Genomic DNA, 16,479 nt, shown 5'->3' on the forward strand with positions numbered 1-16,479 from the left:
CCTCCCTCTCTCTCTTCCCCTCCCTATCTCTCTCTCTCTCTTCTCCCTCTCCACCTCCCTCCCTCTTCACCTCCCTCTTCACCTCCCTCCCTCTTCCCCTCCCTCTCTCTCTTCCCCTCCCTCTCTCTCTTCCCCTCCCTCTCTCTCTTCCCCTCCCTCTCTCTCTTCCCTCTCTCTCTCTCTCTTCCCTCTCTCTCTTCTCTTCTCCCTCCCTCTTCCCCTCCCTCCCTCTTCCCCTCCCTCCCTCTTCCCCTCCCTCCCTCTTCCCCTCTCTCTCTCTCTTCCCCCTCTCTCTTCCCCCCTCTCTCTCTCTCTCTTCTCCTCTCTCCCTCCCTCTTCCCCTCCCTCCCTCTTCCCCCCCCCTCTCTCTCTTCCCCTCCCCCTCTCTCTCTTCCCCTCCCCTCTCTCTCTTCCCCTCCCCTCTCTCTTCCCTCTCTCTCTCTTCCCCCCTCTCTCTTCCCCTCCCTCTCTCTTCCCCTCCCTCTCTCTTCCCCTCCTCTCTCTTCCCCTCCCTCTCTCTTCCCCTCCCTATCTCTTCCCCTCCCCCCTCTCTCTCTTCCCCTCCCCCTCTCTCTCTTCCCCTCCCCCCTCTCTCTCTTCCCCTCTTCCCCTCTCTCTCTTCCCCTCCCCTCTCTCCCTTCCTCTCTCTTCCCCTCCCCTCTCTTCCCCTCCCCCTCTCTCTCTTCCCCTCCCTCTCTCTCTTCCCCTCCCTCTCTCTTCCCCTCCCTCTCTCTTCCCCTCCCTCTCTCTTCCCCTCCCTCTCTCTTCCCCTCCCTATCTCTTCCCCTCCCTATCTCTTCCCCTCCCTATCTCTTCCCTCTATCTCTTCTCTCTTCCCCTCCTATCTCTCTTCCCCTCCCTATCTCTCTTCCCCTCCCTATCTCTCTCTTCCCCTCCCTATCTCTCTCTTCCCCTCCCTATCTCTCTCTTCCCCTCCCTATCTCTCTCTTCCCCTCCCTATCTCTCTCTTCCCTCCCTATCTCTCTCTTCCCTCCTCTCTCCTCCCTCTCTCTCTCTTCCCCCTCTCTCTCTCTTTCCCTCTCTCTCTCTCTTCCCCTCCCTCTCTCTCTCTTCCCCTCCCTCTCTCTCTCTTCCCCTCTCCTCTCTTCCCTCTCTTCCCTCCCTCTCTCTCTCTTCCCCTCTCTCTCTCTCTTCCCCTCCCTCTCTCTCTCTTCCCCTCCCTCTCTCTCTCTTCCCTCTCTCTCTCTCTCTTCCCCTCTCTCTCTCTCTTCCCCTCCCTCTCTCTCTCTTCCCCCTCTCTCTCTCTTCCCTCCCTCTCTCTCTCTTCCCCTCCTCTCTCTCTCTTCCCCTCCCTCCTCTCTCTCTTTCCCCTCCCTCTCTCTCTCTTCTCCCTCCCTCTCCTCTCTCTCCCTCTCTTCCTCTCCTCCTCTCTCTCTCTTCCCCTCCCTCTCTCTCTCTTCCCCTCCCTCTCTCTCTCTTCCCCTCCCTCTCTCTCTCTTCCCCTCCCTCTCTCTCTCTCTTCCCCTCCCCTCTCTCTCTCTTCCCCTCCCTCTCTCTCTCTTCCCCTCCCTCTCTCTCTCTTCCCCTCCCTCCCTCTCTCTCTCTTCCCCTCCCTCCTCTCTCTTCCCCTCCCTCTCTCTCTCTTCCCCTCCCTCTCTCTCTCTTCCCCTCCCTCTCTCTCTCTTCCCCTCCTCTCCCTCTCTCTTCCCCTCCCTCTCTCTCTCTTCCCCTCCCTCCCTCTCTCTTCCCTCCCTCCCCTCTCTCTTCCCCTCCCTCCCTCTCTCTTCCCCTCCCTCCCTCTCTCTTCCCCTCCCTCCCTCTCTCTTCCCCTCCCTCCCTCTCTCTTCCCCTCCCTCCTCTCTCTCTTCCCCTCCCTCCCTCTCTCTTCCCCTCCCTCCCTCTCTTCCCCTCCCTCCCCTCTCTTCCTCCCTCTCTCTTCCCCTCCCTCTCTCTTCCCCTCCCTCCCTCTCTCTTCCCCTCCCTCCCTCTCTCCTCCCCCTCTCCCTCCCTCTCTTCCTCCCTCCCTCCTCTTCCCTCTCTCTCTCTTCCCCTCCTTCTCTCTCTTCCCCTCCCTCTCTCTCTTCCCCTCCCTCTCTCTCTTCCTCCCTCCTCTCCCTCTCCCTCCCTCTCTCTCTCTCTTCCCTCCCCTCCCTCCCTCTCTCTCCCCTCCCTCTCTCCTCCTCCCTCCCTCTCTCTTCCCCTCCTCTCTCTCTCTTCCCCTCCCTCTCTCTCTCTCTCTTCCCCCCCTCCCTCTCTCTTCCCCTCCTCCCTCTCTCTTCCCTCCCTCCCTCTCTCTTCCCCTCCCTCCCTCTCTCTTCCCCCCTCCCTCTCTCTTCCCCTCCCTCCCTCTCTCTTCCCTCCCTCCTCTCTCCTTCCCTCTCTCTTCCCCTCCTCTCTCTCTTCCCCTCCCTCCCTCTCTCTTCCCCTCCCTCCTCTCTCTTCCCCTCCCTCCTCTCTCTCTTCCCCTCCCTCTCTCTCTCTTCCCCCCTCCCTCCCCTCTCTCTCTTCCCCTCCCTCTCTCTCTCTTCCCCTCCCTCTCTCTCTCTCCCTCCCTCCCTCCCTCTCTTCCCCCCTCCCTCTCTCTCTTCCCCTCCCTCTCTCTCTCTTCCCTCTCCCTCCCTCTCTCCCCTCTCTCTCTTCCCCCTCCTTCTCTCTCTTCCCCTCCCTCTCTCTCTTCCCCTCCCTCCCTCTCTCTTCCCCTCCTTCTCTCTCTCTTCCCCTCCTTCTCTCTCTCTTCCCCTCCCTCTCTCTCTCTTCCCCTCCCTCCCTCTCTCTTCTCCCTCTCCCCCTCCCTCCCTCTTCCTCTCCCTCCCTCTTCCTCTCCCTCCCTCTTCCCCTCCCTCTTCCTCTCCCTCCCTCTCTCTCTTCCCCCTCTGTCTGTCTTTCTCCCCTACCGCCCTCTCTCTCTTTCTCTCCAGTACACCTCGAGTATGAGGGCCAAGTATCTGGCCACCAGTGGACCGGACCAGAACCGAAGGTCAGTCCCTAATGACCAGTTGGACCCAGCCAGCCGACCACATCCCCTCGCCAGACCACAGTCATCTGTCCACTAGAACCTTCCAGAACCTACCAAAACCTCCTAGAACCTATTGTAACCTACCAGAATCTTCTAGACAGAACTCATCAACCACAAAAGAACGGGAACAAACCAGAACCAGTTTTTCATTCCACTAAAGAACCACAACCCACTAGAACCACCAACTCCTTAGAACCTGTTGACACAGTAGTCCACGTATAGAACCAGAACCACTAAGGATCACAACCACCTCCTCAGCCCATAGGAACCACTCAAATAAACTTCTCAGATTCACCTGAACAGACCACAGTGGGTTGAAAACCAGAGCCAACCAACGGACCACCCAGCCCAGCCCAGCTCACCAGAACAGAACCTCAACCAATCAGCCAACCAACACCAACCTACCTACAGACTCCAGAAGATCACCATGAACCTTGTAGATCTCCCCCTCCCCCCACCACCACCTCAGCTCCCACAGTCCCACTCAGCTCTACACCATCTCAAGCTGGATCCTTCACCTCTTTACCAAGTATACGGCCCTCTGGTGGTGACTGCCGGTATGAGCCTGTTTATTAAGTATACTGCCCTCTGGTGGTCACTGCCGGTATGAGCCTGTTTATTAAGTATACTGCCCTCTGGTGGTGACTGCCGGTATGAGCCTGTTTATTAAGTATACTGCCCTCTGGTGGTCAATGCCGGTATGAGCCTGTTTATTAAGTATACTGCCCTCTGGTGGTCAATGCAGGTGTGAGCCACACACACAAACATCCTGTATAGAACTGTAAATAGTGAAATAGTATGAGTTACATTCTGGAGGAAGACTCAACTGAAACATGGTGGTATTTAGAGTGTGTGTTTCCAAGTACTGAGGCTGTATCTCATTCTAGGCCACACACACACACACCTGTACGTGTGTGTACCTCTCTCTACTCTACCTGCCTCTGTAAACAACCCTCCTGCCATATAATCCACCAAGCCACTAGGACACAGAATCTGACTGCAAAACGGCCCCTGCACTCTGCAAAACGGCCCCCTGCACTCTGCAAAACGGCCCCCTGCACTCTGCAAAACGGCCCCCTGCACTCTGCAAAACGGCCCCCTGCACTCTGCAAAACGGCCCCCTGCACTCTGCAAAACGGCCCCCTGCACTCTGCAAAACGGCCCCCTGCACTCTGCAAACGCTCCAACATTCCTGTAACATCGGGAGTTTTAAACTTCACTGCAAAGGGCTGTTGTGCAGACGGACCATGTGGCCTGAAGCTGAATCAGAAAGCCATGTTGTGGAGTAACCACTCTCTGTAGATAGATTTAGCCATCACTGTACAGCAGTGACATGTTAACATTTAGCCTGTGTTAAGAGCCACGTTAACTAACTACATGTATGACTACAACATGAAATCGTGAGCTCTCTCTCTTGAGTGTGTTCATGTGTTCTGTGTGTGTTTGCGTGCGTCTAACGCACATGTAAATATGAGTCCAGGACCGAACGGAACATGGTGGAATTCCAAACATTCTGAAATCAGATTCCGATTCCAGATTCCCAGAGAAAGAGTTTGCGTTCCCAAACTAACTCTGGGACTCAATGAAAAGACGAAGGGATATGGGAGAGCTCATCTGTGGGCTAACAACTCTGTATAATGAGGGATGTGACCTCTCCTAAACTGAAGGACATGGGAGAGGTCATCTGTGGGCTAACAGCTCTGTATAATGAGGGATGTGACCTCTCCTAAACTGAAGGACATGGTAGAGGTCATCTGTGGGCTAACAGCTCTGTATAATGAGGGATGTGACCTCTCCTAAACTGAAGGACATGGGAGAGCTCACCTGTGCCAAAATAACAGAATAATGAGGGATGCTTTATCCCGTCATTCCTTTTTCTAAGTTCCTTAATTCTCAGAAAGGGAAAATAAATGCTGGATAATGTTGGATCATACGGTGAAAGACAGAGAAAGACTCTTAAAATAAAATGTGTTTTTTAATTTAGTTTAAAAAAAAATGTAACTTGATAATGAAGAATTGGGGTGCTGTGACCAACTTTCTCTTTCAATAAATAAACATTTACTTCATTTTTATTATTTCGTCAAACAGGGATCTTCTTAAACGACCTGACTAAAGGTCACGATGAGGTTAGAGGTCACAACCTTTCTCAAAACAGGACGTTTTTTTCTTCTTCTTCTTCTTCTTCTCGGAAGCACAAACGATCTTCGCGGTAACTATGGAGACGGAAAAGAAGAACACTCACACGGCGACGTAACGTGTGTGTGTGTGTTGTGGGAACGCTTAGAGCCTCGTGGAACATGGTGAAGTGAAAGGAAACCTCTCCTTAACCTAGGTTAGGGGCCAACCATAGAGTAAGATACTTGACTAGGTACTCTATCTAACTCTATGGGGCTGCCAGTCGTTTATCTCTACGGGCCGACCATAGTTAGACAGAGGACTCTCTAAACACCCTCTTACCTTACTAGGTACTCTAACTCTATGGGGCTGCCAGTCGTTTAGCTCTAGGGGCCAACCATAGTTAGACAGAGGACTCTCTAAAACACCCTCTTACCTTACTAGGTACTCTAACTAACTCTATGGGGCTTCCAGTAGTTTATCTCTAGGGGCCGACCATAGAGTAAAATAGAGGACTAAAGTTAAATCTTACTTTACTAGGTACTCTATCTAGCTCTATGAGGCTGCCAGTAGTTTATCTCTAGGGGCCGGCCATAGAGTAAGATAGAGGACTCTAAAGTTCACTCTTACTTTACTAGGTACTCTATCTAACTCTATGGGTCTGCCAGTCGTTCTCTCTCTCGCTACTATGTGCCGTGAAGTGTATGATGATAATAGTCTAGCTGTAATCTCTCTCATCACTCTTGTGTGTGATGGCTCGTCCAGTGTAGTCTTGGTATTGCTCTCTTCTCTCCTGTGTGTGCTGTCTGTCTGTACGTACAGTACAGTGGTCTGTGTGTGCTGTCTGTCTGTACAGTACAGTACAGTGGTCTGTGTGTGCTGTCTGTCTGTACGTACAGTACAGTGGTCTGTGTGTGCTGTCTGTCTGTACAGTTCAGTACAGTGGTCTGTGTTGCCAGCAAATGAAGGGTCGTTATTATTATCCAATCTTCCTCTAAGAAACACACACATACTAACGTTCATTGCAGACCCACACATTGCAGACACACACATTGTAGACACAGACAGTATTCTTTATATCTAGCCATAGTCCTGTGAACTGTCTCACACACACCATAGAACTACAGTACCCATACACCCTCACTCCTGTAAATTTGACACTGGTTAGCATTTGCATCATGGGAAATGTAGTGTATTAACTAGAGGGATTTCCAGTTAATGGGAGAAAGAGTCCATAGGAATGCTCGTTCAAACGATCTTGATTAACTCGCTCCAGGTAGAAGTTGCCTTGAACCACAGATCTAGGATCAATTTACTCTCCCATTGTCCTAATCTTAACCATTAGGCGGAACACACACACAAAAAAAAATCTTAGATCAGTGTCTAGGAAGCAACTTCATCCTACACTGACAAGCTCAGTGTGTGTGTGTGTGTGTGTGTATATAATTTACTGTGAATGAAAGACCAGCGAGACAATCGTAACTGGCGTGATTCCACTCGTTCTTAATGTTCTGTTTATCACGTCACCATGACAACGCTACCTATACTACGGCGTCTTGCACGACGGGAGGAGGACCGAAAAAATAAATATATATATATATATACTGTTGGAAACTAAAAGAACCAATGGCCTTTTCTTAAACTTGTAACAATCTAACAACTCTTCATATCACACGTTTTAATTTGTCTGTCTTCTAAAAAAAAAAATGAATCATAAAAAAACAAACTATAGCTCTTTTTGTAGGGTAATAATTATTATTATTATGGTAAGAGCACCATTTGTTTTCTGTTTTTCTTGAATTGCATTTTTATTTTTTATAAAACCGTACTGTAGACTTGTTACATTTTTTTGATGGTTGTTTTTATGTACCTGGCTACAATAACGGTTTACTAAGACGATAATACTGTCTGTTCTCAACTGTGGTGGTGACATTATTGAGCCTGGAATCCATGTTTTAAAAACAGAATTAAAACAACTTTGACTCAGAACGACTGGAGTGGTCTGTTATTGTATTTGACACATCTCCTCTCTCCCTATATCCATCTGTACATCTCCTCTCTCCCTCTCTCCATCTGTACATCTCCTCTCTCCCTATATCTATCTGTACATCTCCTCTCTCCCTATATCTATCTGTACATCTCCTCTCTCCATCTGTACATCTCCTCTCTCCATCTGTACATCTCCTCTCTCCATCTGTACATCTCCTCTCTCCCTATATCTATCTGTACATCTCCTCTCTCCATCTGTACATCTCCTCTCTCCATCTGTACATCTCCTCTCTCCATCTGTACATCTCCTCTCTCCCTATATCTATCTGTACATCTCCTCTCTCCATCTGTACATCTCCTCTCTCCATCTGTACATCTCCTCTCTCCATCTGTACATCTCCTCTCTCCATCTGTACATCTCCTCTCTCCCTATATCCATCTGTACATCTCCTCTCTCCCTCTCTCCATCTGTACATCTCCTCTCTCCCTATATCCATCTGTACATCTCCTCTCTCCCTATATCCATCTGTACATCTCCTCTCTCCCTATATCCATCTGTACATCTCCTCTCTCCCTATATCTATCTGTACATCTCCTCTCTCCCTATATCCATCTGTACATCTCCTCTCTCCCTATATCCATCTGTACATCTCCTCTCTCCCTATATCCATCTGTACATCTCCTCTCTCCCTATATCCATCTGTACATCTCCTCTCTCCCTATATCTATCTGTACATCTCCTCTCTCCCTATATCCATCTGTACATCTCCTCTCTCCCTATATCCATCTGTACATCTCCTCTCTCCATCTGTACATCTCCTCTCTCCCTATATCTATCTGCACATCTCCCCTCTCCCTATATCTATCTGCACATCTCCTCTCTCCCTATATCCATCTGTACATCTCCTCTCTCCCTATATCTATCTGCACATCTCCTCTCTCCCTATATCTATCTGTACATCTCCTCTCTCCCTATATCTATCTGTACATCTCCTCTCTCCCTATATCCATCTGTACATCTCCTCTCTCCCTATATCTGTCTGTACATCTCCTCTCTCCCTATATCCATCTGTACATCTCCTCTCTCTATCTGTACATCTCCTCTCTCCCTATATCCATCTGTACATCTCCTCTCTCCCTATATCTATCTGTACATCTCCTCTCTCCCTATATCTGTCTGTACATCTCCTCTCTCCCTATATCTATCTGTACATCTCCTCTCTCCCTATATCTATCTGTACATCTCCTCTCTCCCTATATCCATCTGTACATCTCCTCTCTCCCTATATCTATCTGTACATCTCCTCTCTCCTTTCTCTCGCTAACTTTCTCTCCCTGTCTCTGTAATGACACACTCACTGACAGTAGATGGCGATATTCCTGTATGTTGGTCACGGATTAAAGAGTGTTTCTCTTGAGTCTAGACACAGTGTTGTCTGAAAGTAGATGGAGTAGCCAGCCAAATAGAAACAGTAGCCAGGCTAATAGAAACAGTAGCCAGCCTAATAGAAACAGTAGCCAGCCTAATAGAAACAGTAGCCAGCCTAATAGAAACAGTAGCCAGGCTAATAGAAACAGTAGCCAGCCTAATAGAAACAGTAGCCAGGCTAATAGAAACAGTAGCCAGGCTAATAGAAACAGTAGCCAGCCTAATAGAAACAGTAGCCAGCCTAATAGAAACAGTAGCCAGCCTAATATAAACAGTAGCCAGCCTAATATAAACAGTAGCCAGCCAGGGCGTTCTGGGCTGATGGGGGCTCTGGTACATTCTAATGCCTTGATTTCATCCCATATACACAACTCAATCCTCAACAACCAATACTCAATACTAATAATAGAAACAGTAGCCAGCTCAATACTCAATACTAATAATGGAAACAGTAGCCAGCTCAATACTCAATACTAATAATGGAAACAGTAGCCAGCTCAATACTAATAATGGAAACAGTAGCCAGCTCAATACTAATAATGGAAACAGTAGCCAGCTCAATACTAATAATGGAAACAGTAGCCAGCTCAATACTAATAATGGAAACAGTAGCCAGCTCAATACTAATAATGGAAACAGTAGCCAGCTCAATACTAATAATGGAAACAGTAGCCAGCTCAATACTAATAATAGAAACAGTAGCCAGCTCAATACTAATAATGGAAACAGTAGCCAGCTCAATACTAATAATAGAAACAGTAGCCAGCTCAATACTAATAATAGAAACAGTAGCCAGCTCAATACTAATAATGGAAACAGTAGCCAGCTCAATACTAATAATAGAAACAGTAGCCAGCTCAATACTAATAATGGAAACAGTAGCCAGCTCAATACTAATAATGGAAACAGTAGCCAGCTCAATACTCAATACTAATAATGGAAACAGTAGCCAGCTCAAACCAAATACTCAATACTAATAATGGAAACAGTAGCCAGCTCAATACTAATAATGGAAACAGTAGCCAGCTCAATACTCAATACTAATAATAGAAACAGTAGCCAGCTCAATACTAATAATGGAAACAGTAGCCAGCTCAATACTAATAATGGAAACAGTAGCCAGCTAATAATAGAAACAGTAGCCAGCTCAATACTAATAATGGAAACAGTAGCCAGCTCAATACTAATAATGGAAACAGTAGCCAGCTCAATACTAATAATGGAAACAGTAGCTCAATACTCAATACTAATAATGGAAACAGTAGCCAGCTCAATACTAATAATGGAAACAGTAGCCAGCTCAACACCCAATACTCAATACTAATAATGGAAACAGTAGCCAGCTCAATACTAATAATGGAAACAGTAGCCAGCTCAACACCCAATACTCAATACTAATAATAGAAACAGTAGCCAGCTCAATACTAATAATGGAAACAGTAGCCAGCTCAATACTAATAATGGAAACAGTAGCCAGCTCAACACCCAATACTCAATACTAATAATAGAAACAGTAGCCAGCTCAATACTAATAATGGAAACAGTAGCCAGCTCAATACTAATAATGGAAACAGTAGCCAGCTCAATACTAATAATGGAAACAGTAGCCAGCTCAATACTACCCAATACTAATAATAGAAACAGTAGCCAGCTCTCAATACTAATAATGGAAACAGTAGCCAGCTCAATACTAATAATAGAAACAGTAGCCAGCTCAATACTAATAATAGAAACAGTAGCCAGCTCAATACTAATAAGAAACAGTAGCCAGCTCAATACTAATAATAGAAACAGTAGCCAGCTCAATACTAATAATGGAAACAGTAGCCAGCTCAATACTAATAATAGAAACAGTAGCCAGCTCAATACTAATAATGGAAACAGTAGCCAGCTCAATACTAATAATAGAAACAGTAGCCAGCTCAATACTAATAATGGAAACAGTAGCCAGCTCAATACTAATAATAGAAACAGTAGCCAGCTCAATACTCAATACTAATAATGGAAACAGTAGCCAGCTCAATACTCAATACTAATAATGGAAACAGTAGCCAGCTCAATACTAATAATGGAAACAGTAGCCAGCTCAACACCCAATACTCAATACTAATAATAGAAACAGTAGCCAGCTCAATACTAATAATAGAAACAGTAGCCAGCTCAATACTAATAATGGAAACAGTAGCCAGCTCAACACCCAATACTCAATACTAATAATAGAAACAGTAGCCAGCTCAATACTAATAATAGAAACAGTAGCCAGCTCAATACTCAATCAATACTAATAATAGAAACAGTAGCCAGCTCAATACTCAATACCCAATACTAATAATAGAAACAGTAGCCAGCTCAATACTAATAATAGAAACAGTAGCCAGCTCAATACTAATAATGGAAACAGTAGCCAGCTCAATACTAATAATAGAAACAGTAGCCAGCTCAATACTCAATCAATACTAATAATAGAAACAGTAGCCAGCTCAATACTCAATACTAATAATGGAAACAGTAGCCAGCTCAATACTAATAATGGAAACAGTAGCCAGCTCAATACTAATAATAGAAACAGTAGCCAGCTCAATACTCAAATAATAATGGAAACAGTAGCCAGCTCAATACTAATAATAGAAACAGTAGCCAGCTCAATACTAATAATGGAAACAGTAGCCAGCTCAATACTAATAATGGAAACAGTAGCCAGCTCAATACTAATAATGGAAACAGTAGCCAGCTCAATACTAATAATGGAAACAGTAGCCAGCTCAATACTCATTACTTTAATAACTGTACCTCCCAGCTTGGTAACATGAGTTGTGGTATTGAGTTGAAAACATGACTTTCTCATTAAAATGACCTGAAAAGGTATGAATTCAATGAGGTAGTTGTTTTGGATATCTTGGCTCGGGTTTGTATGATCAGGATTAACGTTGTAAATTGGATTAAAAAACATTAACGTTGCACCGGTCTTCTCTTGAGAAAGTCACTACAGTTTAACTGAAATACGTTCGTTACCATGGTGATATTTGTTCAAATTACACGGAACAAAAATATAAAAATGGAACACGCAACTTACAGTTCATGAAAAGAAATCAGTCAATTGAAATAAATGCATTAGGACCTAATCTATGGATTTCACATGACTGGGAATACAGATATGCATCTGTTGGTCACAGATACCTTAAAAAAAAAGTAGGGGCGTCTGACCACCATTTGCCTCATGCAGCACGACACACCTTCTCTTAGAGTGGATCAGGCTGTTGATTGGTGCCCTGTAGAATGTTGTCCCACTCCTCTTCAATGGCTGTGCGAAGTTGCTGGATATTGGCGGGAACTGGAACACTCTGTCGTATATATGTCGATCCAGAGCATTCCAAACATGCTCAACGGGTGACATGTCTGGTGAGTATGCAGGCCATGGACGAATTGGGACATTTTCAGTTTACAGGAATTGCGTACAGATCCTTGTTACATGGGGCCGTGCATTACCATGCTGAAACATGAGGTGATGGTGGCGGATGAATGGCACGACAATGGACCTCAGGATCTCATCACGATGTCTCGGTGCATTCAAGTTGCCATCGATAAAATGCAATAGTGTTTGTCGTCTGTTGCTTATGCCTGCCGATACCATAACCCCACCGCCACCATGGGGGCACTCTCTTCACAACGTTGACATCAGCAATTTGCTTGCCCACACGATGCCATACATGTGGTCTGCCATCTGCCCAGTACAATTAAAACTGTGATGAATCTGTGAAGCGTGCCAGTGGCCAGTGGCCATCGAAGTTGAGCATTTGCCCACTGAAGTCAGTTACAACCACGAACTGCGGTTTCTGACAGTTTGTGCAAAAATGATTTGCAAACCTGGCCTTTTTATTGTCCACAGCACAAGGTGCACCTGTCATCATCATGCTGTTTGAATCCGTTTCATGATATGTCCCATATGTCAGGTGGATGGATTATCTTGGCGAAGGAGAAATGTTCTCTAACAGGGATGTAAACAAACAGAATTTGAGAGAAATACATGTCTTTGTGCTTATGGAACATGTTTCTGGGATGTTTTATTTCAGCTCATGAAACATGGGACCAACACTGGGTCGGTGGGTCGGTGGGTCTGTGGTCGGTGGGGTCGGTGGGCTGTGGGTCGGTGGGTCTGTGGGCGGTGGTCGGTGGGTCTGTGGGGCGGTGGTCGGTGGGTCTGGGGGTCGGTGGGTCGGTGGGAGCCACAGAAAGAGAAACAGACATGTGTTATCTGGGTGCGTAGCCAGTGACTCATAAACTGGGTCAGAGGGTAAAGGTGAAGGGTCAAACATCCCTAGACAACCCCCCAACACACACACACAGCCAGTCCGCAGCAGAGCCAGAGAGAGATAGGAGATCCATGTCACACCTGCTGATGTAAGACTCTTATCTGTGCTGCGTCTGCACAGATTTGAATACATGTTTGAATGTAGCCTTGATTTAACTACACAGATAATACTGTGTGTGGGGAGTTGTCTGGTTTAGTCACTTAACAGGACTGTCTCTACTGAGGGACCTACTGATAAGGACTAATGGAGAGGGGGAGAAAGAAGGAGAGAGTGGGGAGAGAGAGGGGGAGGGAGAGAATCTGTTTGTGTCTCGGTCTGTGTAAGAATATGTTTGCATTATTAGGCTGAATAAGGTGCTATAAGGCTGAATAAGGTGCTATAAGGCTGAATAAAGCATTGTAAGGCTGAATAAGGCATTGTAAGGCTGAATAAGGTGCTATAAGGCTGAATAAGGCATTAATAGGCTGAATAAGGCATTAATAGGCTGAATAAGGCATTGTTAGGCTGAATAAGGCATTGTTAGGCTGAATAAGGCATTGTTAGGCTGAATAAGGCGCTATAAGGCTGAATAAGGTGCTATAAGGCTGAATAAGGCGCTATAAGGCTGAATAAGGTGCTATATGGCTGAATAAGGCATTATAAGGCTGAATAAGGCCCTATAAGGCTGAATAAGGCATTATAAGGCTGAATAAGGCGCTATAAGCCTGAATAAGGGCTATAAGGCTGAATAAGGCTGAATAAGGCGCTATAAGGCTGAATAAGGCATTGTAAGGCTGAATAAGGCATTGTAAGGCTGAATAAGGCGCTATAAGCCTGAATAAGGCATTATTAGGCTGAATAAGGCGCTATAAGGCTGAATAAGGCGCTATAAGGCTGAATAAGGCGCTATAAGGCTGAATAAGGCATTGTAAGGTTGAATAAGGCATTATAAGGCTGAATAAGGCATTATAAGGCTGAATAAGGCATTATAATGCTGAATAAGGCATTATAATGCTGAATAAGGCACTATAAGGCTGAATAAGGCAGAATAAGGCGCTATAAGGCTGAATAAGGCGCTAAGGCTGAATAAGGCGCTAAGGCTGAATAAGGCATTATTATGCTGAATAAGGCATTATTATGCTGAATAAGGCATTATAAGGCTGAATAAGGCACTATAAGGCTGAATAAGGCATTATTAGGCTTTATTAAAAAAGCAGAGAATAGCAACCACTGTGGTGAGACAAAAGGCGTTCAAATCCCTTGAGATACTGTTGTCTTTCTATAGTCCAGATACTGGAGAATACATCCAACAACAACAACGACAAAGACAACAACACAGTAAAATCCCAATCAGAAACCGTCCTGATCAAAAGAATAACATAAAAACACATGACTGAAGCAGATGATGCTCAGTGGTCAAAACAGAACAGGTCTATAGAGGCCCAGTCCAGGAGGAGCGCTTCTCATAAACAATCTCCAATCAGAAACCCATTATGGGTCAATTATTACCTCACAGAGAGAGAGAGAGGTCATCAGAACACTTATTAAGAACATGTACGTGTTCCGCTGATACAAAAACAATCCATGGCCCGGGTCCATAGAACAGGTCTCCCCATTATGACGGCATGATGGGTGGACTGGCGGCCAATGTGAGAGGACCCACGAGTCAAATGACCAGGGTTAAAGGTTCCGAGACTGTTCTAGTCATTCTATTTCTGTTTCCACCTCTCTGATCCCTCCCAACATGCCTCAGGATTCCACTACTAAACATAGAACTAGAACGGCTGCCTGTCTGCCCATTATGACGCCGTTGACATGAATAGGGAGGCCCGTTCTACTCCTTCTACATTCCTCTGTTTACAAATGTACATGAGATATATATCGTCATGGTAACAAAATGCATAGTCTGTCTTCAATACAGTAGGATGTTGGGTTTAAAGTCCCCCCCCAATGGGATTTCTGGAAGCATATTCATAAAGAATGTCAGTGTAAGAGTGCTGATTTAGGATCAGTTTGTCCGTTTAGATTATAATGAATAAGAGAGGGCACCTGATCCTAGACCAGCAGCCCTATTCTGAGACCTGCTTTATGTACACAGTCCCTGGTGCTTCAGACAGCAAAGTGCTTGGTCACCATCCAACTCCAAGTCATTATTACTGTTGTCTGATTGACAGCTGTCTGATGGAAAAACAAGATAAGACTGAAAAGTTATGAACAATCAACTGTTTAAACAACGAGCAGTAAAACACACCACTTCACTGGTCTGAGATCCGGAGTCTGTTGACGTTATTATTATGCTTTTTAAAATCCACAATAAACCTTAATATTGGGAAGAATATTGAAAAGGAAAACAAAAAAAACAGGACACAGTTTGTATATCCTTCAGCCTCCAAGATGCAGGAAGAGGAATGTTGAACACCAAAGAGGAGGTAGAACCATTCTCCTTCAGCCTCCAAGATGCAGGAAGAGGAATGTTGAACACCAAAGAGGAGGTAGAACCATTCTCCTTCAGCCTCCAAGATGCAGGAAGAGGAATGTTGAACACCAAAGAGGAGGTAGAACCATTCTCCTTAGCAACCAAGGGGGGGAAAAATGTACAAATTCTACTCACAAAATAGATAGCCTGGTCCCAGATCTGTTTGTGCTACCATGCCAACTACATCGCTGTCGTGGACGAGACAAATGTGACATTGAGTTCGTGACAAGGAGTTGATGACAGCACAAAAACAGACTGGAACTCAGGCTACAAAGCGGAGCGACACAACAGCCTTAAAACAGAGGCTCTCTGTTAGAGCTGCAACACACAGAGCCATCTGCAATCAGCAACTTCACAACAACGTCGCGCTCGTCTCTTCCCCCACCAGGCCCTCTGGGAGGGACTAGGGGTTAGAGGTCAAGGGTTAGAGGGCGTAAGGATCCGGTGACGGAGAGATCCAGTGTCGTCCCACGAGGTGCCCCATGAGGCCCTAGGAACCCCAAAACGATCCGACTCCATCCCTGTGACACCATGCAGGACATGAGAGCTGGAAAGGCGTTCTATGGTCAGAAGGCACCGTATCATGACATCATCATTCTGGAACCATACAGAGGGAGGCTATTGGCTGTTTCTCCTGTTCTCTCCTCTGTCTATCCATTCATCAATATCTCTAGTCTCTATTCTCCACTTCTCTCCTCTGTCTATCGCCCCCTTCTGTGTCTTTGCTCCATCTCTCGTCTTCTCCCCAATTTCCGTGTCTCTGGACTGGTGGGGTCAGTACCTCAGTACCAGGTCAGGGCTGAACACCACGGAGTGTCTGGGTATAAGACACAATGGACAGACCTGAACCTGAGAGAGAGAGAGAGAGAGAGAGAGAGAGAGATGAGAGAGGGGGAGAGAGAGAGAGAGGGAGGGGAGGGAGAGAGGGGAGGAGGGAGGGAGAGAGAGAAGGAGGGGAGAGGGAAGAGATGGGGAGGGAGGGAAAGAGAAAGAGGGAGAGAGGGGGAGTGAGAGAAGGGAGAGAGAGGGGGAGTGAGAGAAGGGAGAGAGAGGGAGTGAGAGAGAAGGAGGGGAGGGGGAAGAGATGGGGAGGGAGGGAAAGAGAAAGAGGGAGAGGGGGGGGGAGAGAAGGGAGAGAGAAGGGAGAGAGAGGGAGAGGGAAGAGATGGGGAGGGAAAGAGAAAGAGGGCGAGAGAGAGAAGGG

General features: G+C 46.3%; 1 protein-coding gene and 1 pseudogene across 1 annotated transcript in view; one reads left to right on the forward strand and one right to left on the reverse strand.

Annotated features, from left to right (window-relative positions):
* The window catches only part of ttyh3b (tweety family member 3b), an 83,940-nt gene extending 78,430 nt beyond the window's left edge, over positions 1-5,510 (forward strand). The window contains 1 exon segment of the mRNA XM_042316006.1: positions 2,880-5,510. Coding sequence (XP_042171940.1) covers positions 2,880-3,014 — 135 coding nt within the window. The 3' untranslated portion in view covers positions 3,015-5,510.
* A 10,315-nt stretch (positions 5,511-15,825) lies between these two features.
* The window catches only part of LOC112241139, a 26,441-nt pseudogene continuing 25,787 nt past the window's right edge, over positions 15,826-16,479 (reverse strand).

The sequence above is a fragment of the Oncorhynchus tshawytscha genome, unplaced genomic scaffold, assembly GCF_018296145.1.
Source record: "Oncorhynchus tshawytscha isolate Ot180627B unplaced genomic scaffold, Otsh_v2.0 Un_contig_3338_pilon_pilon, whole genome shotgun sequence".
Taxonomy (NCBI): domain Eukaryota; kingdom Metazoa; phylum Chordata; class Actinopteri; order Salmoniformes; family Salmonidae; genus Oncorhynchus; species Oncorhynchus tshawytscha.